Source organism: Schistocerca serialis, chromosome 6 (assembly GCF_023864345.2).
Source record: "Schistocerca serialis cubense isolate TAMUIC-IGC-003099 chromosome 6, iqSchSeri2.2, whole genome shotgun sequence".
NCBI lineage: Eukaryota > Metazoa > Arthropoda > Insecta > Orthoptera > Acrididae > Schistocerca > Schistocerca serialis.
In genome coordinates, this window is record NC_064643.1 from 327,699,369 (window position 1) to 327,723,335 (window position 23,967).

The 23,967-nt window shown below is 39.0% G+C and overlaps 1 protein-coding gene across 3 annotated transcripts in view; it reads right to left on the reverse strand.

Moving 5' to 3' along the window:
* Positions 1–23,967, reverse strand: part of LOC126485101 (carnitine O-acetyltransferase-like) — a 99,933-nt gene that overhangs the window by 33,751 nt on the left and 42,215 nt on the right. For all 3 annotated transcript variants that reach the window (XM_050108723.1, XM_050108724.1, XM_050108721.1), the window contains exons 5-7: positions 22,331–22,503; positions 22,083–22,245; positions 9,410–9,581 (exon numbers count right to left, since the gene is read on the reverse strand). In XM_050108723.1, the coding sequence (XP_049964680.1) occupies positions 9,410–9,581; positions 22,083–22,245; positions 22,331–22,503 (508 nt within the window). The remainder of the gene's footprint in view (positions 1–9,409; positions 9,582–22,082; positions 22,246–22,330; positions 22,504–23,967) is intronic.

Below are 23,967 nucleotides of genomic sequence, written 5' to 3' on the forward strand. Positions count from 1 at the left end.
TCATTGGCATAGATATGTGCATTGTCATCTGAACAAGGAAATTCTAAACCGGAGGGTCGGGCGATGAGCTCAGAATGATTTGGCACTCCTCAGGTGGCTCCCTTTACAGTTCATGACTTTTCTTTGGAGATATGTCCAGTGTGTGTGTGTTCTGACAACACTGGTTGAACTCCAGGACTGCATCACTGCCACACTGGTGAACACTGACAGGGACATGCCCAAACATGTATGGGCTTAGCCTGACTACCGCTTAGATGAGGATAGTGCAACAGAGATAATATAGAACATTTGTAATGATGTGCAAGAACTGAAAAATGTGTTTTTTCATACAATGTATCAATTACTATTTTGTACGTAATATTTTGTGAAATACATTCACACAAAACCCAATGGATCATTTATAATCACTGTGTTTCGATGATCCAACTGGCTACCATGTTCAGGTGAGATTGCAGGTGCAGAATCACACTGGAACATCACATACAGCAGCTCATTAATACCCTTTTTCAGATGTTTTAGTATACAAAAAAGAAATTGGGACTTTGGAACGCAGTGTATACAGTAAACCTATGCATAAGGACCACTACCTCCATGCTACTAGTTGTCATCCATTACATACACAGTTCAAGAGAGCTTATGCTATTTTGGATTCTGATAATCAGATGCTGGAACTGGATTACCTTAAGGTTGCTTTCAGGCAAAATGGATATACTGATCGTCAAATTGCCCATGGTTTTCAATTGGGACCACCATGTGGACCAATAATGGACACTTAATTCATTTGGTTTTTTACCCTTTGCAGGGAGTATTTCTTGGAAAATTTTAAGAATCCTCAGCAAATACGACATTAAAAGTGTCCTTTTACCTTTGGCCAAAACCAGATCACTTTCTGGATCTGTTGAGGATGATTTGGGATCGAGGAAGCCTGGAGTATATAAAATCATTCCCTGTCACTGCAGAAGGGCTTATACTGGACAGACTATTTGAATGGTTCATGACCGATATGTTGAACATAAACGTCTTAAGTCTGCTCCAGCTTGAAAAATTAGCCGTCGCTGAACATTGTCTCAGCAAAGGGCATAATGTGTCACTTAAAGAGATGCAAATTATTGCTCTGGCTTCCCATTATTGAGATTGTGCCTTAAGGAATCCACTGAAATATGATTATTCAAGGACATTACTAACAGAGATAAAAGTTTTCCTTTAAACAAGATGTGGGCTCCTATTTTAACAGATATAAAACAACAATGGTCTGGTTTTCAACCTGCCGCATTTTAATTTGCAATTCATCACTTTTGTTAGTTTCTACTGCTGGTGGTGCAGCAATTCTTCACTTCACAGAGGGCAGCCCTTTCGCCTCTCATGGACATGCAATGACCTGTTCCTGGGGTATGAAAGGTATCTGATGTTAGCTCAGTTTCTCAGTGAATGTGCACCTGTACTCTCCCAGAAGAGGCTGGCCAGTTGGCCGTCGAAATACCCTGTTGTTAGGACAATGAAATCTGGCCATATACTGGTGAAGAGCATCAACATTTATCAAACCAGAAAAATTTTTGTAATCCCAGTAGGTGATGTCTGTATGCACTGCTGAGCCCTATACAGGGCGAAGTGAAATTCGCGGACTCGGGCTTTGCAGCACGACTCCTCACATGTCACAATCTCACAAAATTTTAGTTGGCGAGTACATCCAGCAGAAAAAGGACGTTGTTGTTGTTGTTGTTGTGGTCTTCAGTCCTGAGACTGGTTTGATGCAGCTCTCCATGCTACTCTATCCTGTGCAAGATTCTTCATCTCCCAGTACCTACTACAACCTACATCCTTCTGAATCCGTTTAGTGTATTCATCTCTTGGTCTCCCTCTACGATTTTTACCCTCCACGGTGCCCTCCAATGCTAAATTTGTGATCCCTTGATGCCTCAAAACATGTCCTACCAACTGATCCCTTCTTCTAGTCAAGTTGTGCCACAAACTTCTCTTCTCCCCAATCCTACTCAATACCTCCTCATTAGTTACGTGATCTACCCACCTTATCTTCAGCATTCTTCTGTAGCACCACATTTCGAAAGCTTCTATTCTCTTCCTGTCCAAACTAGTTATCGTCCATGTTTCACTTCCATACATGGCTACACTCCATACAAATACTTTCAGAAACGACTTCCTGACACTTAAATCTATACTGGATGTTAACAAATTTCTCTTCTTCAGAAACGCTTCCCTTGCCATTGCCAGTCTACATTTTATATCCTCTCTACTTCGTGCATCATCAGTTATTTTACTCCGTAAATAGCAAAACTCCTTTACTACTTTAAGTGTCTCATTTCCTAATCCAATTCCCTCAGCATCACCCGACTTAATTAGACTACATTCCATTATCCTCGTTTTGCTTTTGTTGATGTTCATCTTATATCCGCCTTTCAAGACACTGTCCATTCTGTTCAACTGCTCTTCCAAGTCCTTTGCTGTCTCTGACAGAATTACAATGTCATCGGCGAACCTCAAAGTTTTTATTTCTTCTCCATGAATTTTAATACCTACTCCGAATTTTTCTTTTGTTTCCTTTACTGCTTGCTCAACATACAGATTGAATAACATTGGGGAGAGGCTACAACCCTGTCTCACTCCCTTCCCAACCGCTGCTTCCCTTTCATGTCCCTAGACTCTTATAACTGCCATCTGGTTTCTGTACAAATTGTAAATAGCCTTTCGCTCCCTGTATTTTACCCCTGCCACCTTTAGAATTTGAAAGAGAGTATTCCAGTCAACATTGTCAAAAGCTTTCTCTAAGTCTACAAATGCTAGAACCGTAGGTTTGCCTTTTCTTAAACTTTCTTCTAAGATAAGTCGTAAGGTTAGTATTGCCTCACGTGTTCCAACATTTCTACGGAATCCAAACTGATCTTCCCCGAGGTCCGCTTCTACCAGTTTTTCCATTCGTCTGTAAAGAATTCGCGTTAGTATTTTGCAGCTGTGACTTATTAAACTGATAGGTCGGTAATTTTCACATCTGTCAACACCTGCTTTCTTTGGGATTGGAATAATTATATTCTTCTTGAAGTCTGAGGGTATTTCGCCTGTCTCATACATCGTGCTCACCAGATGGTAGAGTTTTGTCATGACTGGCTCTCCAGAGGTCATCAGTAGTTCTAATGGAATGTTGTCTACCCCCGGGGCCTTGTTTCGACTCAGGTCTTTCAGTGCTCTGTCAAACTCTTCACGCAGTATCTTATCTCCCATTTCTTCATCTACATCCTCTTCCATTTCTATAATATTGTCCTCAAAGTACATCGCCCTTGTATAAACCCTCTATATACTCCTTCCACCTTTCTGCCTTCCCTTCTTTGCTTAGAACTGGGTTGCCATCTGAGCTCTTGATATTCATAAAAGTGGTTCTCTTCTCTCCAAAGGTCTCTTTGATTTTCCTGTAGGCAGTATCTATCTTACCCCTAGTGAGACAAGCCTCTACATCCTTACATTTGTCCTCTAGCCATCCCTGCTTAGCCATTTTGCACTTCCTTTCGATATCATTTTTGAGACTTTTGTATTCCTTTTTGCCTACTTCATTTACTGCATTTTTATATTTTCTCCTTTCATCAATTAAATTCAATATTTCTTCTGTTACCCAAGGATTTCTATTAGCCCTCGTCTTTTTACCTACTTGATCGTGTGCTGCCTTCACTACTTCATCCCTCAGAGCTACCCATTCTGCTTCTACTGTATTTCTTTCCCCCATTCCTGTCAATTGTTCCCTTATGCTCTCCCTGAAACTCTCTACAACCTCTGGTTCTTTCAGTTTATCCAGGTCCCATCTCCTTAAATTCCCACCTTTTTGCAGTTTCTTCAGTTTCAATCTGCAGTTCATAACCAATAGATTGTGGTCAGAATCCACATCTGCCCCAGGAAATGTCTTACAATTTAAAACCTGGTTCCTAAATCTCTGTCTTACCATTATATAATCTATCCGATACCTTTTAGCATCTCCAGGATTCTTCCAGGTATACAACCTTCTTTTATGATTCTTGAACCAAGTGTTAGCTATGATTAAGTTATGCTCTGTGCAAAATTCTACAAGGCGGCTTCCTCTTTCATTCCTTCCCCCCAATCCATATTCACCTACTATGTTTCCTTCTCTCCCTTTTCCTACTGACGAATTCCAGTCACCCATGACTATTAAATTTTCGTCTCCCCTCACTACCTGAATAATTTCTTTTATCTCGTCATACATTTCATCTATTTCTTCATCATCTGCAGAGCTAGTTGGCATATAAACTTGTACTACTGTAGTAGGCATGGGCTTTGTGTCTATCTTGGCCACAATAATGCGTTCACTATGCTGTTTGTAGTAGCTAACCCGCATTCCTATTTTTTTATTCATTATTAAACCTACTCCTGCATTACCCCTATTTGATTTTGTATTTATAACCCTGTAATCACCTGACCAAAAGTCTTGTTCCTCCTGCCAGTGAACTTCACTAATTCCCACTATATCTAACTTTAACCTATCCATTTCCGTTTTTAAATTTTCTAACCTACCTGCCCGATTAAGGGATCTGACATTCCACGCTCCGATCCGTAGAACACCAGTTTTCTTTCTCCTGATAACGACGTCCTCCTGAGTAGTCCCCGCCCAGAGATCCGAATGGGAGACTATTTTATCCAAGAGGACGCCATCATCATTTAATCATACAGTAAAGCTGCATGTCCTCGGGAAAAATTACGGCTGTAGTTTCCCCTTGCTTTCAGCCGTTCGCAGTACCAGCACAGCAAGGCTGTTTTGGTTAGTGTTACAAGGCCAGATCAGTCAATCATCCAGACTGTTGCCCTTGCAACTACTGAAAAGGCTGCTGCCCCTCTTCAGGAACCACACATTTGTCTGGCCTCTCAACAGATACCCCTCCGTTGTGGTTGCACCTACGGTACGGCTATCTGTATCGCTGAGGCACGCAAGCCCCCCCACCTACGGCAAGGTCCATGGTTCATGGAGGGAGATGCTTTCTAGGGGACCCACTGCAATCACTGTTGATGTTTGATGCCAGATACTGTACCACCTGGACTACATTTACCAAATAAAAAACATATGCCTCAACCAAGGATTGAACCATCGACCTCCAGCTTGTCTCACTAGGGGTAAGATAGATACTGCCTACAGGAAAATCAAAGAGACCTTTGGAGAGAAGAGAACCACTTTTATGAATATCAAGGACGTTGAAGAGTGGCAATCTGACAACATTGTAACCACATGTATGGTAACTACCTCTGTCAGCACATATTAGTCATGCTGTACAGTTAGTGCAGTGGATAGTTTTGGGTTAGTGTGCAGGAGGTCGATGGTTCAATCCTTGGTTGAGGCATATGTTTTTTATTTGGTAAATGTAGTCCAGGTGGTACAGTATCTGGCATCAAACATCAACAGTGATTGCAGTGGGTCCCCTAGAAAGCATCTCCACCTACATACTACAATCTTGGAAATGGAAGATTGATCATCTTTGAAAGAAGCCCTTTCCACATTGTGGGCGTGAATTTATTTGCACCCCTTCATCTACTAAATGCGAAACCTGTTTTCTTTGTACCCTCCTCCAATGGTCTGATAGATTAGGACCAACTATTTTTCTTACCTCGTTCAGGTCTATTACATTTCGTCAGGCCTTACGTTATCAGTAAGACTAGCAATGTGCTTGGGGAATAATGTGCAAATTCTGTTACAATTTGTATGTGTTATCACTATCACTCTAAATAAACACTGAGTCTGGTAACCGCATGCGAACATATCTCAATGCATCAATCATCATCATCATCATCATCATCATCATCATCATCATCATCCTATCGCTGGGATTGTGGAAACATCATGTCTATTACCGTTACAGAAGCAGTGTAACTAAAAACCGAACATTTCACAATTAGCGGTATCAGGATGAATCATGCAGAACAATATCTGTCAGAGGGGTGATGTGCGTTAGGTGGAACAGCACGCAGGGCGTATGGCATGTTTATACTGTATGCGCTATCCACCAGACAGGGACTAGTTGCAAGCAGAATAACGTGCCCATGACAGACTCCAATATACATGCATACACGTATCGAATTTTCTCATTGTAAACCTCTACACTGGTGGGGCAGACATATGGCATACACAAATGATGAATATGTGGATATGCTTCTGGTCCTTGGTGCACTGATAACCAGGCTGGTGTTGCCACTTGTGAATATGCTGCTAGATATCCTCGCTGACGCCATCCAGATAAAAATGTGTTTCGTTGTCTGGAGCTGCATCTTTGGGAGTCAGGTTCCCTCCTTCCACCATCGTGTGACAGAGGTGGTCCATGGACTCTGCCGTACTCCAGCTACTGAGGAAGCTATTCTGGAGGTCATATACCAAGAACCTCAGCGAAGTACATGTACCAAAGCAAGGCAGCTGCATGTCTTGCAACACACGCTTGTTAACATGCTGCACGGGCATCATTATGCTTCCATGCAACACCTGCATCCTGCAGATCGCCATCAGAGGATGCAACTCTGTAAATGGTTCCAACAACAATGGGAAGCCAATGATGACTTCATGAACACCGTAATACAGTCGGATGAAGCAGCATTCACTTTTGAGGGTATCTTCAATATGCACAATGCCCACCATTGGTGTGAGGTTAACCCGCACGTCACTCACGACCGTGGATATTAAGATTACTTTGGTGTCAACGTCCGGGCGGGAATATTGGGCGACAGGTGTTTGGCTCCTAAATATTGCCTGACTGGTTGATTGCATGAAGGTATCATGCATTCCCCTCAAACTATCTGCTTCATGCGTTGGAAGATGTTCCACTACATGTTTGGCAGAGGATATGGTTCCAACATGATGGCGCACCTCCACACTCTGGAATTTATGTTCGAAAGTATTTGGACAGAACAGCTCCTGGGAAATGGCTCAGACATGGAGGTCTTATTGTATGACCACTGCATTCAGAAGGAGCATGTGCACTTTACTCTCCCGATGAATTTAGAAGAACTGGTAGTGTGTGTTCATGCTGCTTTTGTTACTGTGGACGAGGCTTTGCTGTCAAGGGTCCAGAGCTGTATATTCCAGCAGGTTGTGCAATGTTTGGATGAGCAGGGAGGTCACTTTAAGCATCTGTTGTTCAGAGGACAAAGTATTCTGTTATGAAGGTCATGTAGTCATTAATGTGGACATCATTATTGTCACTGGTTGCTAATGTGTGACATCTGAGCACTCATATTATATATACAAAAGGCGTTCAAAAAGTTTTGCACAGTCATCTCTAAATTTTTTTTTTTTTTTTTTTTTTGCAGGAGGAGAATGAAATTTTTTGTGAACATACTTGGAACATTTAGCTATAAGTTGGTATATAAAAGCATTTTCTTTTATTTACAGGTGAGCCATAATGGCCCATGAAGTAGATGTCAGGTTGCTACAGTGGTCGGTAATGGTGTTCCTCTTCAAGACCGGCGATGACTCTGCCACATCGATTCACAGGAAGTTGCTCGCTGTTTATGGGGAGGACACAGTGGATCCCAGCAGTATCCAGCGGCGGTTGCAGAGGTTTAAAGAATGAGATTTCTCTCTACTGGACAATCCACGGTGCGGTAGATCATCGATGGCAGTGAGTGATGTGAATAAGGAGACCACTGATCAAATAATCCAAAATGACAGATGTGTGATGACACGACAGCTTGCTGAAATGACTCGTTTGTCATTGGGTAGTGGGGTATCATTGGTACAGTCACTAGGGTACAGAAAAATCTGTGCACATTGGGTGCCTAGATTATTGACAAGAAAAATGAGTGCGAGGGTCTCATGAAGACCAATACTGAAGAGTGGAAACAGTGTTTTGACAGCGTCATTACCTAGGATGAAACATGGTTGTTTTTGTCCAAACCTGAGAGCAAAACCCAATCCATGGAGTGGTGTGATCCGGGTTCCCCTTGGAAGAAGAAAACAAGACTTACAAGAACAGCAGGCCGAAACGTGATGGCCTCCTTCTTCTGGGATCAGTGTGGTGTCATTTTCATTGACTTTTTGGAACCTGGCTCCACAATTAACCGAGACCGTTACTGTTTGTCATTGGACAAGCTGCAACGTGCCATCGAGACCTACAGACCACAGCTTCAGGGTCAGCACATCAGACTACACCATGACAATGCCAAACACCATGCAGCCCTTATGATGCACGAGAAAACCAGAAAAATGGGTTGGAAAATTGTTCCTCATCCTTCCTACAGTTTGGACTTGGCTCCGCCTGATTTTTACCTCTTTGGTAATCTGAAGGCCCACCTACGCAGTAAAACATTTGATAGTGAGAATGACGTATTTCCCATGTCAAGTGATGGTGTAAAAGTCAATCCCACAGAATTTTACCAAAGTACATTTACATCATAGAAAGAACGTTGGGCCAGATGCATCACAACTGATGGAGGCTACATTGAGTAGGTTCAATGTAAAGCTAAATGTTCAAAGTATGTTCACAAAAAATTTCATTCTCCTCCTGCAAAAAAATAAAAAATTTAGAGACAACCGTGTGTGCTATCATCTTTAGCATCTCGAAATTGATACTGTTTTTGTAGTTATTCTGTCCTGTGACAGGTAATTTGTTTCAACTGTCTATTATTTGTCTAACCATGTATTTCTTATGTTCAGCATTACAAAATGTTGTAAATTTAGGATACACGTGATTTAAGAAATGGTGTATATTACAGTATGAAATGTCAGAATGAAATTAGCAAATAAAAAAAATGTGCCCCAACCGAGGATCAAATCCTCGACCTACTGCATGCTAACCTAACACTCTATCCACTGCACCAACTACATGGCCCGGCTAACATGTGCTGACAGAGGTAGTTACCATACATGTGGTAACAGTGTTGCCAGATTGGGACTCTTTAATGTCCTTTTTCTGCCGGATGTACTCGCTGACTGAAATTTTGTGACATATTTTTTTTATCGCTGGCATGCGAAGAGTCACACTGTGAAGCCCAAGTGTGCGAATTTCGCTTCAACCTGTATAACAGAACATAATTATTACTGGTTTAAGAAATTTCTTATTACAGGACTTGACATGGAGTATGCTCTTCATTTGGGAGGGCTGTTGGTAACTAATAAATTGATTATTAAGAGTTACAAATGTACTTTATATACACAGACATTTCATCTAGCCTCAATTACGCTTCAGAACAGGCTACACTGGCAGCCTCCACTCCTCCAATGACAGCAGAATTCCAATGTCAAACATCAGTAGTAAATGCAAATAAAGCTGGTGGTATGAATCATAATTGGCCTCTTTTGCTATGGATTATTATGCATCCTAACCACAGGAAGCAAGAAATATTCTTAAAATAGCAGGAGGAAGGAGGAGGAATAGAAGAATAAGCTAATGCATGACCATCACAACTTTGTCACTACCTTTAGCTAGTTTCTTGTATGCTTTCCCCCATGTGTTTCTGTTCTCTGTGGTGAGGATTCCCAAAGGAGTTGATGGATACTGCGAACCTTCGACCACCTTTTGAAGCTGCTGCAAAATCTGATCTTCACTCAATGGTTCATAGTTAGCACCAAAGACTTCCACATAAAAGAACTGAAAAGGAAGCAAATAATGTAATGTATTATCATTATAGAAAAGAGAGATACAAACATAATCTTTACTGTAAATTACAGTGACTTACAAATACAAACATGCATAGATTTATGCTATTGCGTAGTAGCATATTCACAAAAGCAAATAAACAATGTTAGTATAAAGCAACCTCCATAGATAAAAGAAAGCTGTTTTATAAAAGACAGATGACACTATATCATGTCTATGTAACAATACAATGTTATTCTTTTTTTTAAGAAAACTTAATGTGTGTTGAGTTTTGAACTGCAATTTGCAAAGTATAAGGACCATGATATAACACTGGAGATGAATTACGACCTGGACTGTCATTCTGTATTGAAAACTGTAGACTATTGTCAAGTTTTCTTGTTCTAATGATGAGTGAGCACCAAAATAACTCATAATATTATCCAGAGTTAGATTTCATACAGAGTAGCAACAAATTTTACATGAGAATTATAGACGTACACTAAGATGGTTTTAAGGATCCTCAAATGAGAATTGGAATAATAATTAACGCCAGTTTGTGTATACTACAGATAAAAAATAGGAAGACTATGTATTTGTCCAGTCAAGTTGTAAGGTCAACTACTCACTAACTGAGTGAACACAAAGCATAGAATACCTAGGGGAAGTAAATTACATAGGAGTGAAATGTGGGATAACACAAGCCTTGGTCCTCAAGCAGCAAGGTGTTATGTTATGTTGCCATAGCACAAATCAAATGTAAAAGACTGAACAAAAGAATGGTCAGCCACTGCACCAGTTAAAGATTGCACAGTAGTGTATAGAATGTCCACTAAGAGCCACTAGCAGAAGGGAAAAAAAATTTACAAGTACTAACTGAAAAGTAAGGTACAAATTCACTGCTAGGAGACCTCCAGCTTTCTCTAAGGTCTAACATATCAAATAATTTTTGAAAATACAATGTAATTGGACGCCAACCTTTTCATGTGTCACTTGGAGAGGATTTTCCTGGAATCCATAAGCCTTCAGCCCCTAGTTTGGTTTAGATACACTGATGACATCTTTGCCATATGGACTCTCGGTGAGGCTGACTTGTTAAAATTCTGAGGGTCAGCTACACACTTCTGTTCACATTAAACCTACTGACAAACAACATTACTTACATTTTGACAGTTGCCATTCTTTCCAAGTTACACGTTCCTCCTCATACAGCATTGGCATTCAAATCAAACTTATTTGTCCCAACGCAGACTCTTTACACCAATATACCACTATTCTCACCTCAACCTTCACTGTTCAAAACCAGATTTCTCAGGCTATCACATTCAATCCTGGTGCTGCTGATGCCTCCATAAAATAACTTAGGAGTACACCTCTTGTTACCTAAGACTATGACTTCCTACAGTCATGCCTTGAAATGAGGTCCAATTCTGTCAGACATTTTGCCCACCACACTAAGAATAGCTTTTCGTTGTCTTCACAACAGCCTTGTCAGACCCTATGCTCCTTGTGCACCCATTTCCCTATGCTTTGGCTCTTACCCCTGTGACCATCCCTGCTATAAGACTTGCCCTATGCAACCTCCTGTCAGCATCTACACAAGCCCTGTAACTGGTAAAACATACACTATCAAAGAGAGCCACCTGTGATATACATATCGTGTACCACTTGTTGTGTAAACTGTTCGACCTTTTACATTGGCATGGGCATAAGCAGAGGCCGTATACTGGGAACACATAATATTCTGTTGCAGAGCATACTCGAAAACATAACAGTCGTGACATCACTGCCTGTTCCACCACATGTGCCATTTGGATTTATCCCCCAGATTCCAGTTTCCCCAGAATTGGCCAGGTGGGAACTGTGTTACAACATGTCCTTGGTTCTTCCCACCCACCTGGCCTTAATTTGTATTAACTTCTTTGGTCTCAGTATTTCCTCTCAGTAACGATACATTTCTTCATTCCCTTTTAGTTTTCTATATTTTTTATTTTCTGACCTGGCCCCGGGTCAGTGGAGACTTACCAGTCAGGATGAGAAGGAGAGACTGATTGTTGGGGGCTGCACAGGATGAGATTTGAAAATCTGAGAGCTTAAAGGTGGAAGATGGTGCAATACACAAGACTGAAATGATGATAAAACATCATGCATGAGTTATAATAGTGAAAGCCAAGTGCATTTCTCCTAAACCATCTTTTCCTTCACACCTCTTCCTTCCCCTTCAATCGTTCTGGTAAAAGTAGCAGGCAATGGCTTGGAAAGCTTGCAAATTTCAATATCTTTGTTTGTGTGTTCTCCTGGTGCCACTTTGTGAGTGGTTTTTTTTTTTTTAATCTACAGAAACAAAATTAACTGATTTTTCATGGACTATGAAGAAAAATGGAAAATTTTGTGGAGTGCAACATTTTAGACAGTGAAACATACATCAGACATGACGGACAATGGAATTGCCAATGGGCAAAATATTCATTCTACCATCTACTATTAGGTGATACAAAAACAAGGAAGGTTTTTGTGGGCAATTTGCTTATACAACAAAACAAAGCACGTTAATACACTGCATGATATGAAAGCTCTGTTACTGTCATTTGGATGACTTTACTTCTTTTAAAATTTGAAGAAAAGCTTAGAGCTCATGCTCTTGTTTGAATAATTTATGGATATCAATGGTGATTAAGTGGAAAAGACAGTAAAGGTATGCTCTAAACGTGCATCAACTTAAAAAGAGGGCATATGTATCTCTCCTTCTGCATAATTTTTGTCACAGTTACTGACAATGAATTAAAGCAGATGCATATGGAAAAAAAGACACATTAAATTGTTACCCAAATATTACTGCTCCATTAGCCCATATAAACAGCAAAATCCTGCCTTTGAGATAATTTAGCCTCATGTATACAAGGAGGATTCAAAAAGTCATTACGCGTTATTATGGCAGGCCAAGTACTTTTACTGAATGCTGCAGTACACTAAAAAATAACATAGATACACAATACTATTTTTCAACATAGTCGCCAAGTCTCTATCACCAGTTCTATTCCTCGATGGTGCAAATCCACTCCTTGGTCACGGAGTCATTCAAGAACCACTGTGCGGTCATCCTCATTGTTGGAAAGTCTCTTCGTCCCCTCTCCCCAGTTGTTCTTTTGTTTGCCACAAAGATTGAAATCTCATGGTGCAAGATCTGGACTGTATCATGGTTAATTTTTCACAACTCTTATTCCTTACAGCACGGCGCAGTAATGTCGGTGTTGTACAGAACGAATCGACTTAAAATGGCTGTGTCCTTTGCCATAACTGCTTCACAGTCAAAGAAACCAGAGGTAATGTTCTTCACTGCTGAAGGTGTAACTTTATTTCTTCCATGGAGGTGGTTCTCCATTCCATAGACGTTCTTTCTGTCGCAGGTATGAACTGATTGACCTGTGCCCCATCGCCTGTGCTGCTGTAGCTTAGGAAGTCGTGGCCTTCTGTGGACTAATGCTCAAAGAAGTTCAGAGATGCCTTGTGCCTTCGTACACAGATGACAGTGATTATGGAGCTCAGCATGAGCACAATTTCTGACGATGAATGGGCCCTGCTTTTTGAGATGTGCATCTCCTGAGCATCATATGCAGTAGCCACTCTGTGATTTCTGCAAATCAGTTCCTCAATTGCCTGAACATTGTCATCTGTGGTTGATTTCGATGATCTTTCTTCCCCATCCTCCCACCCACTCACATCGATGCGGACTTTGTCAAATTGTTGGCACCATTTCACTATGGCTGGACATGACACTGCAGTCCATGTACTGTCAGAATTTAACAGTGAATTGGTGTGCAATTTAGACACTTTGCCCTCAGGAATTTTACTGTTCTGTGTACTTTTTCCTTTGGAGTATGTTTCCAGTAACTGCACCATTTTACCTGCACACTGTGATGCATCTGTTATCGATCCTGCAGAAAAACTGTGATGCAGGAAATCCAGAACATGTACTTTCTTCTGAGATTTAACCACTCTAGTTCCACAATGGTCTTAGTGTGGGATGACATGTGCAACTTACTTCTGAAGCACTTTTGACTCATTCATGCCAATTTAATTATCATTCTGTTAATGCTAGCCAGGCAGTGATTACTCCACTAGTTGGATAACCATTTGAAGTCTGATGCTCATTTTTAAGTATATGTCATTTTCATATCATTCACCAAGTATGTTAATGCATTGTGTGTTTTCCCTTAACATGTACAAACAGAAGTCCACTTGTAAAATAATATAGCACTTTGATTACGACACCGTATGCAGTTTTATATTTTCATTCACACAGAGGCTTGTATCAAAACTGAAACAAGTCAACATTATGTCTAAAAACACAGCCCATTTCAAATTTTTCTATTTTCTCTTGCCTGTACAATTTATCACCAGGTTTAATTTCCAAACAAGAATGTGTTACAGATACTATCAGTAAAGGCCTCCTTGTACTTAAATTTCTATTAAATTTCTACTTATCTCGTTTTCACGAAAATTTTTCTTGCTATTGCCAATCCACATTTTATATAACTTAGTTCTCTTCACTGTTGTCAGCATTACTGCATTATTTTCGTAAAGAAGAAAAACTGCCCTCAGTTGCAAAATATGATTTTTATTTTATATCCTCTTTTCTTTGGCACTGTGAGGTTGGTTGGTTGCAATGTAGTATTGTTGATGAACTGCAATTAGACTAGGTACTTTCACTAGGTAAGTGGCATTCTGGTGAATGTGCTCAATAACGTGGTACTAGTATCTATACCTTATCAGATTTGGTGGAAAACTACAGGAGCATTAATCACCCAAGGTGAAGTCATCTGATTTATATACTAATGACATGACTGTGGCACCACCACATAAGGCTCATTATTTCCTTCTGAACATTATCAAAACAAGGAAGGAAGGGAGATAAGTGTGTAATGTCCCATTGACAGCAGTGTATTAGAGGCAGAGCATAAGCTCAGATTAGGGAAGAAAATTGGCCATGACCTTTCAAAGGAACCATTCTGCCATTTGTCTGAAGTGATTTAGGGAAATTGCAGAAAATCTAAATCCTGCTGGTTGAAAGGGGATTTGAACCATCACCCTTCCGAATCCACGTCCAGTGCACCAACTACTGCACCACCTCACTAGTTTTCATCAAATTAATCTCGGATATTTGCAGCCATGTGAGTGGCTTCAGCAACATTCTTAGGGGACAATTTCCATATCACTGAATCAAAATAGTAACCTGATTTTTTTTTTCTTTTCGGTTTCAGCAATGATCTTTTTATTCATTGTTACAATCAAGACACACAAACCAAACAGAGTAGCCAAAGCAGCCATATTATGTTTAAGTCAGAAGATGACAATGCAGACTAACTTTCTCTAGTAATCTTCATATGTGAAGCCATCCTTTATCGGTAACAGTTTTAAAGTAAATTCAAAAAACAATATTGCATGTTCCCATCAGTCAATCCTTCCATTTCTGTGCTGCTTACACAATGCAGACTCTTTTCTGTATACACTAATAAAGAGGAGATATGAAATCAACAGCTCTACTTAAAGTGTTTTAGTATACAGTTCCTATCACACTACTTTCTTTTTTGTATGTTCTTTTTCTGGATGCATCTTAACTTAGAAGTCACTTCAATGGCAATGCTGTTATTCTCACAGTATGTAACAAGCTTCTTTAATGTCCTCTTGTCAGTAACAGTAAGAATAATCTTTCTCCCATTAAGAAGTTAGCAGACTTTTTGCACAAATTCTATGCACTGTCACAATGACATACACAGTACTACAGATAGCCCTAGCCAAGTTTCACAATTTGTCATGGATAATAAGTGGTCCCTCTGTAAGCCGAAGGTGTTTCAATATGACAGATCAAAAAAACAGCACAATGACAGCAGACAAACCAAAAACTCATAACCCTTAGGAAGATGTTATATTGCACAGGGAAACAATGTTAGTAGAACATTACAGAAAAGCCAGAAAACAAACTATAAAAATAGGTCTTTACACTAGCATGTTTATCTCATTTACTTCAACCCCTCCGTGTGTGAAATGATGGTAGTAGATGAGATGAAGAACATAAAAAAACATAAGGACAGTAAAAATCCTTTATAAAAATACACATATAAGGTACAAGAAAAGGAACAGATTGTGAAAAACGCAACTGTCTCTGTGAGAGTCCTCATACCACAAGATCTCAACAATGAGCAAGTAAAATGGGGTGGGGGAGGGGAGGGGAGCAAAGGATGAAGAAAGGAAGGAAAGCAGAAAAAGAAATCTTTAGAGTATCTATTAGTTAGAGACACACACACACACACACACACACACACACACACACACACACACACACACACACACAGTTATATAAAAATATGCAGATGTAATAACATAATATTTTGACACTTAACATAAAAGCAATCAAAACTGTTCACATACAAAAGTCTTGACACACCCAACATTTAAGACTATTCCACCTTATGACACACAACATAAACCACAAAATGACCCAAGCATATTACAACATAAACAATTATTTTATTTGTTTCGTTTATCAGTGCTGACCAGAGATCTGACAACAATTATGTGTTCTACTGAGAGCGAGTATTTACCTTTATACACAACATCATAACAATTCACATTATGTTCTCTTTGCCAGTTGACATGAAACTGATCTTCTCTTCTGTTACTTGGTCTTCCAATACTTCTGTGCAATAATAATATTCCTTTGTGTATAAGATGAGATGAAGCAGTAGCAGTTGGCATTGCACTTTAACATTTACCTTGAATTTGAACACAGAAATTATACTAATGTTACAACAGTGCTTCATTAAAGATAGATAAAATTGCCATATTAACCAAAATTAGTGATGTAATCATTCTGAACTTTACATGGAACTGCTTCTTCAGATGAAAAACTTAAAACCAGAATACTGAAGGCAAAGAACAAGTGATTAGGATGCCCAAATGGAGGTGACAAAATGTCTTTCAGACTGGGCCTTGTAGCTCCAAGTGGCATGAAGAAAGTCTATACAGGCAGATGCACAAACTATTTAATTAAGACTGCAAGATGGAGATGATAGGGCATCCTGGAAATTATGGGATAACTGTTTCCTCGTGCCAACAGAAGAATGTAAAGCGATAAAATGTGTAGAGCGTTGACAAGGATAAAAAGATTATTTCACTAGTCAAATCCAGGGAATTGAAAGGTGCATGAACTACTTAACATAATACAAAGTTTGCTTTAATGGTCATCACTAAAGTAGCTATAGCATAACAACTGTTTCCCCCTTCTTAAGCATACTATAAATGAGATCAGTTGCACAGACTCGTTTTGATTTATTACTAAGGCACCATCAGTTGTAACTACATGCACATTTTGCTTATGTAACATGTTTTTACATTTTGACTCCTATAGAGTTAAAAACAGTGCCGTTACCATAACACACATGTAAAACAAATAAATGCACAACAACAGAGTACTTAGTAAAAACTAAGTGCACATACATTACAATTTGTTTGAAGTATGACAGAATTAAAATGATGGCCAAAAGAACCAATTGTAGTTGAAGAAAAAGTATACTTATAGGAGTTGGAAAAGTGAATATTGGACATGAAATTGAAGTTTTGCCAACTGCAATGTATGCTAATAATGTGATGAAAAACCAGCTGTCTTCACAAAACATAAAAGGGAGCAATTATTAACATAACTAGCACAAAATATTACATTTACACATAAAACTGCTATTACTAATATAGGAACCAAAATGTACATAAAATATTTCCAAAATCACTCCTGCCGATGTTTTAACAGTAAAACAAAAATGCCCCTAGTAAAAAACTTTCCTAATCTGCAGTACACTTACGACAGGTTAGAAGGTAAATGAAGGGACATGAAATTCAGTTGTCAACATTTCCTCTTAACTATTCTGTTTGCTGTCAGCCCAATCATAACATGTGATTTTGGTGACTAGAGACACTTTACAAACAATAAATCTAACTTCTCATTTCCAATTGTCAGATTTTTAAAGAAACAAATCCTGATATGCTATTCCACTTTTGGAAGAGACATTATGGACACAGAGGAAGGGAAAACAGCCAAAAATATGATAGCTACACTACTGCACACAAGATGGAAGGGAAAAAACGAAAAAACTTTCTGCATCCAACTATATAAAAGCCTTATTTGAAATAAAACATACACCTTCACCTTCCATGAGATCCAACTTCATATATGAATGCAGAAGCCAGTGAGAAATGTATGTGTAGGGACAACAATATGTACATATGTTGACAAAGACATGCAAATATGTTGTTCCACAGACAACCATCACAAACATCAAATGCTTGTAAAAGAATATTGCCACAATTTCCAGTTTTTTACTGGGCACCCAACTGGCACATTGAGGATTAATTATAAACCATGATGAATTTAATCTATTATTAATGGTGTAACTGTTCTCATACAGATTTAATTATTATCATCAATAACTGAACAGTAACGTCAATACTTTGAAGCTGAAGGTTTGTTATGTGATATCTAAAGAAATAAAGACATAATTACTGAGAGGAAAGCAATGCACAGGTTTAATTTCAACAAAGCGAATGGCACTTCCTCCACAGGTTGGACAACGGAGTCCTATATTCTTCTCTCATGGGTACAAAGTCTGGATAACCATAAAGAAATTTAAAGGAGCCTGACAAGCGGGCCTTATTGCTTTCCTGCATATTTATAGAATTTTAAGCTCAGTGACCACACATCAATTTCCTACAGCAACATGACAAATCTTTCGAAATAGCAAACCTACTGGTTTGATTCTTGCTATTAGCATATTGTCTTTATTTATTTTTATTTTCACTTCAGTTCTATATTTATTTTCAAATTGAAATGTTAGTTAACAAATACTGAATAATATTTAAAAAAATAACACATGAAATATGAGCATTCATTGTCAAATTGGATACAAAAATTTTAAATACTTTACTATTCAATGGAAAAAAAAAAAATAAATAAAATAAAATTTACATCTATCGATAATACTGTTCAGTCACTAGAAATAAAAAGAGTATCTTTATTTTCTATAAGATGTTTCATTTTTTGTACCAAATTTAAATTCATTGGATATAACAACACTTCCATCAATTGGTTATTTAAAAATGTTATTGTCATTAAAAACATAATTCAATATTCAATTACATAAGAAAAATTGAAGTTAAACAAAATAAAAGAAAAAATGTTGCTACTATGGAGAATCAAAATTACTTTGCAAATACAGTACCACTCAGCTACAGACAGCTTTATGCACGACACTGCCTGGAAACCTTCAAAGACGTTGTTTTCTAGTACTTTTGAAAAGCATATTCTAAGGTTTTGGGAAATTTATGTTTGGGAACTGACCTTCAGATCCTGCAAGCATGAAGGAAATTGAAGAGGGCAAATCTGTAGGTCCCCTTGTCAGAAGACAGTGTCTAACTGCCTTCTGACAACACTACCATAAGCACTATGGAATGTAGAGTATATTACTGGCTTGAGATGAGGCTAAAGATTAACAGTCTACATGAACCACAGAAGTCATTAGCCACATTTTATTACAAAGACCAAAGATGATTTCTTTAATTGCATTTCCTACATATTTTATAATATTGTGGATCATTGGATCATTTAAGGGGACAGTTTCCCAAGTCTCAAACAAAGCAGCATCCAGCTCTGACACACACAGAGAGAACATTTGTATTCTTCACCACAGTTTAACTGAAGTTTCACAACTCTTCTTGACTGAAGTGTGGTGGTTGCACCAAGCTTGAGTGTGGGGTTCTCAATTTTTGAATAACCAGCAGAGCCCACAAACACTCGACATAAGCCTTCTTGCTCACTCTCAGCTTGTTCAATGCACCATTGCCCTAACAAGTAGATAACATTGGACCACCACAGTGTTACAAACCTGACCCAGACTAAAATGCATCTCTCCATAGGCAGTGGCTTCTTATGTTAATAAATAGAAATGTAATATATACATATAATATTTGTATATTGCAAGGCACTCCCGTAGATATGCAGGGTGTCCCAAAAAAACACCAACAATGCTTGGTATGTTGTGGAGGAAGGCACAATGTTCAGTTTTCAAAAAGGAACACTTATCTAGGAATGCGTAGCTTGTGCACTGGAAACATTGAAGTCTGAGATGCGTGTGCGTTCCACATTACATCAATAAACCTAACACGAGTAGCACAACACGCTGCCTACATTACAAACGGGCTTCGAACGGCGTACCTCCTATGTCAACGCAGAGCCTACATAACTGGTGATGAGCCTCATACAAATGAGCCAAAATGTGCAGTTGTCCTTGAAGTATTTCAATTGCTCCGTGGATTTGAGCAAAAAGGTTCTCCACTGACAATACAGGTGCGCCATATACTATACTTTTCATATTACCGCCATATACTATACTTTACATATTACCCCACGAAGAATAATTCAGATGTGTCAGATCTGGCAACCAATACTGGCCATGGAACTGTTCTACCTTTACCAATCCACATACTGGCCAAACATGGATGATATGAAAGTTTAATACACAATCTCTAGTAAATGTGCATTCATCCTTTAGTAGCACCAAGCTTGTGAATTGTGGCTGGATATGTGTTGCTGTAAATACCACTGCACAAACTGTACCCGTCATCGGTAGTCTTCCTCCCACAAACCTTACCCTTTCTGCAGATGATATGGAAGGTACCTGTGTTCTTGGACAACATGCCATATGATACTTTCATCCGCGATGATGATGATATTTTATTAGTGGGGTGCTCAACTGCATGGTTATCAGCACCCGTACAAATTCCCAATCTCTTCACTATCCAGTCTCACAACTGTCCCAAAAAATGATGAGGACAACACAAACGTCCAGTTCCCAGACAGAGATAATCCTGGCCAGGAATCAAACCCAGGAGCCCGTGATTCAGAGGCACCAATGCTAATCCACTAGACCATGAGCTGTGGACTCATTCACCCATGTGCAGTGCCTGTGCCACCTGCCAAGTGCTGCCAGCTGGGTCCTCTTTGAACACTATCCACAAGTTGTCCAGCATGAATGACCCATGTCACATTTTGGCATCTACCAGAGGACAAATAGTAGACTGAGGATAGTAATCACAAGTACCAAGCACAAAGTATTACTGTTTTTCTGTACAATGGGCTTACCTCGGGCAGAATATACCTATGTGCAACTTTCCAGCCTCTCTGATGTGTCTCTCAACAGTTGCTGACATGGAATGATGTCAGGTACATCTGTATTCCAAACGTTTCACACACAATCTTGTAGCAGCTCTCCCAGTGCAATCTGCTTTGGCATATGCATGCACCATATAAATCATTTCTGCACTGGTATATGTCGCACTGCTGTCAAAAACAATACTACACTGGCACACCACACAAGGTATGCAGTAGATACGCAAAAGGGCTGCTTGAAGGAATGTAGTGCATGTGCACGAATGTTACTAGGATCAAGTTGTCCATCTGCAGTACACAGATGGGCAACGGGGTTGCATACCTTCTGTATTCAGACCAAAATGAATCAGAACAGAGTGTCACAACTGTTCATTCTCCGACTTCGACACCCTCAGCCACCAAAGCCATGTATTTCTGGGTATGGGTTCATATTTGAAAACTGATCAGTTTGTCTTCACCACACAACATACTAAGCATTGTTTGTTTGTTTTTTTTAAGGAGGGGGGGGGGGGGAGGGGGTTGGGGGGCACCCTGTATAAAAACATGTGAGTATTTGAGTGCAACTTTGTGTCAAAATTTCAAAGCAACTGGTGAAGAACTTACAGAGATTTAAGCTTTTTAACATACGAACATGAGGTTTTTGCTAACAATGCATCCCCTTTATTACTATATATACATTTGTATACCATATGGCACTCCAGTAGGTATATAGAACTATGTTCGTATTTGTATGTTATATTGTGTCAAAATTTCAAAGCAATTGGTTAAGAACATTAGGAGATATACGATTTTGAACAAACATGCATTTACATTTTTATTTAAATAAATTTCATTCAATTCACTGCCAGTTATGTATGTTATGTGTCATTCTTTGCTTCAAGTGACAAATGGTTTTTTCAGGCATAACAATAAAATACATGTCAGTATGTATTCTTTGGAAATAGCAATGTATATATCTGCACAGTTTATTGTGTATCTTTAAGACTATCACAAAGTTTGGGATGGTACATACTTAAACCGATAAATCGGGAGAAAACAACAATACTTGGTAATTTCCGCTATCTACCAGTGGTGCATATACATACTTACCAATGACACTTAAAGAGTTAATATTACTCTCCTACATTTCCAATTTTTATCCACCTTGCCAGATCATAAATAAACAAAATTCATGATACATATCTTTCTGCTGAAGTTACTACCCTACACCATTCAATTTCATGCAAAAATTACTAAAACTATGCTATTGACAAATGGCAGCACTATCAAAATAAAATAGTTGATTATAAAAGTCTTACATGATTATTACGAGTAACGATGATATGTTTTGGAGGATTTGCTGGGTCAGCAAACCAGAGACTATCTCTGGTCACTCCAGGGATTCTACATGTGCCCAGTATTTTGTGGTACTGGGACATATCAAGTGGATCTTTTCCCATTGTCTCTGGAGGAAGTTTGTTCCTAAACAAAGGAAAATAAAGGAAAAATGAGAAATGAAATTATTATCTTCTACAAAATCAATTACTGAAATGGAAGATTTTCTTACTCATCAAGCAGTACTTTGTATTCCAAGGCCCCTGCAATAACCTTGGCAGCCATTTTGAGCTGGTCTTCAATTGAATGGAATGTCTGTAAAGGAAACACCAGACCTGGACTGGAATATACAACCACAGGCCATCTGTAGTCCAAGTAGGAAGCATGAAGCCACCAATCTGCCAACTGAAACAAACATAGGGGTCAACAATTATTAATCTTAAGACAAGATGTGGTATCTATCACATGACCTTGCAACTAGATATATCTGGCTGATATATTTTGATACTCTTCTTCACAAGAAAAATTTCAATATGGAACAAGTCAACTATTAACTTATTTCAATTTACAGTTTAATATAACATTTGAATAAAATCTTCTCAAGCTTCCAATTGTGTCAAGTGCGTTGGGATTCAAATTTTGCTATCGTGTAATATCTTTGGTGTCTATAGATGTTGCTATGTGCATGTTTTCAAACCAGTGGTTAGCAGCTCTGTATTACTTCCATGCAGTGAGCTACAAATAAAATTGTTCTGTAATTGTGTGTCACACTTGTATTGTCAACCACATCCAAACAGGTTGCAAGGCCCAGGTTAAGCAATTGACACAAGCAGAGTTTTTTGATTAGATGAAACTTTAGAAATGTAGAAATGAACAAGTTCATTACCACAAAGATTATGGCGCATATGACTGCTGCACAAGGAGTTTGACTAGAAATGCTACCATGTGATAATTACAGCACATGGAGAATACGAACTGAAGCATCACTCGTCAAAGATGACACTTGGTGATATGTATCTGGAGACATACTGCAACCTGCGGTGGCTGGTGAAAGTGAAGGGCTCTCTGTTACGGCAGCTGCATACGAAGTATGGCTAGCAGCAGCAAAAGCAAACTTTATTGTAACCAGCAATCACACCGAGCTGAGGTAAATAAAGAACTACTACACTACATCATCTCAGGTACGGCTTAAACTTTAAACAATATATGCAGCCAAGGAACCTCCTCACAAAGCAACATTGCTGAAATGCCTCTAGCTCCACAAAATGCAACCTAGTGATGATGTGACACATCGTCTTCCTGAAACCTTCGATGCTGAGGACAAGTTACAAGGAACTGACATCGATGTGAAAAGTTATCTATTGTCATAATACTGCTCTATGACATTCCAGAGACTTATGAAACTTTCATATGTGCTAAAGAATTCCATGTCAGTCTACCAGATATTGAGATGCTAAAAGTAAAAATCTGGAAGAACACAATACAATGTTTCATTAAGACAGTGAAAGTGCACAAGTTTCGTGATGAATAATAAACCAGGTAAATGTTTCACGAACAAGACAAAAAGTGCTGTGAGTGACAGTGACAAACTGGAACAAAAGTCAGAACAAAAACAAAAATGGGAAAAAATGAGCTTACAAATGCAGCTTTTTTAAAAAGAAGGGCACAAAGCAGACAAGTGCTCTATTGAAAAGAAACTGTGTGCAGGCTGAAAACAATTTTGTTGAAGGTCGTTGCTGTTTCTCTATGAATGAGGCTACTCTGAAGTTTTGTGACTAACATTTTTGGTGAATAACGAGTGGTTGAACATCATGCATATGCGAAGATCCAAAAGTGTTCATACATGTAACAGAAACACAGGGACATTTA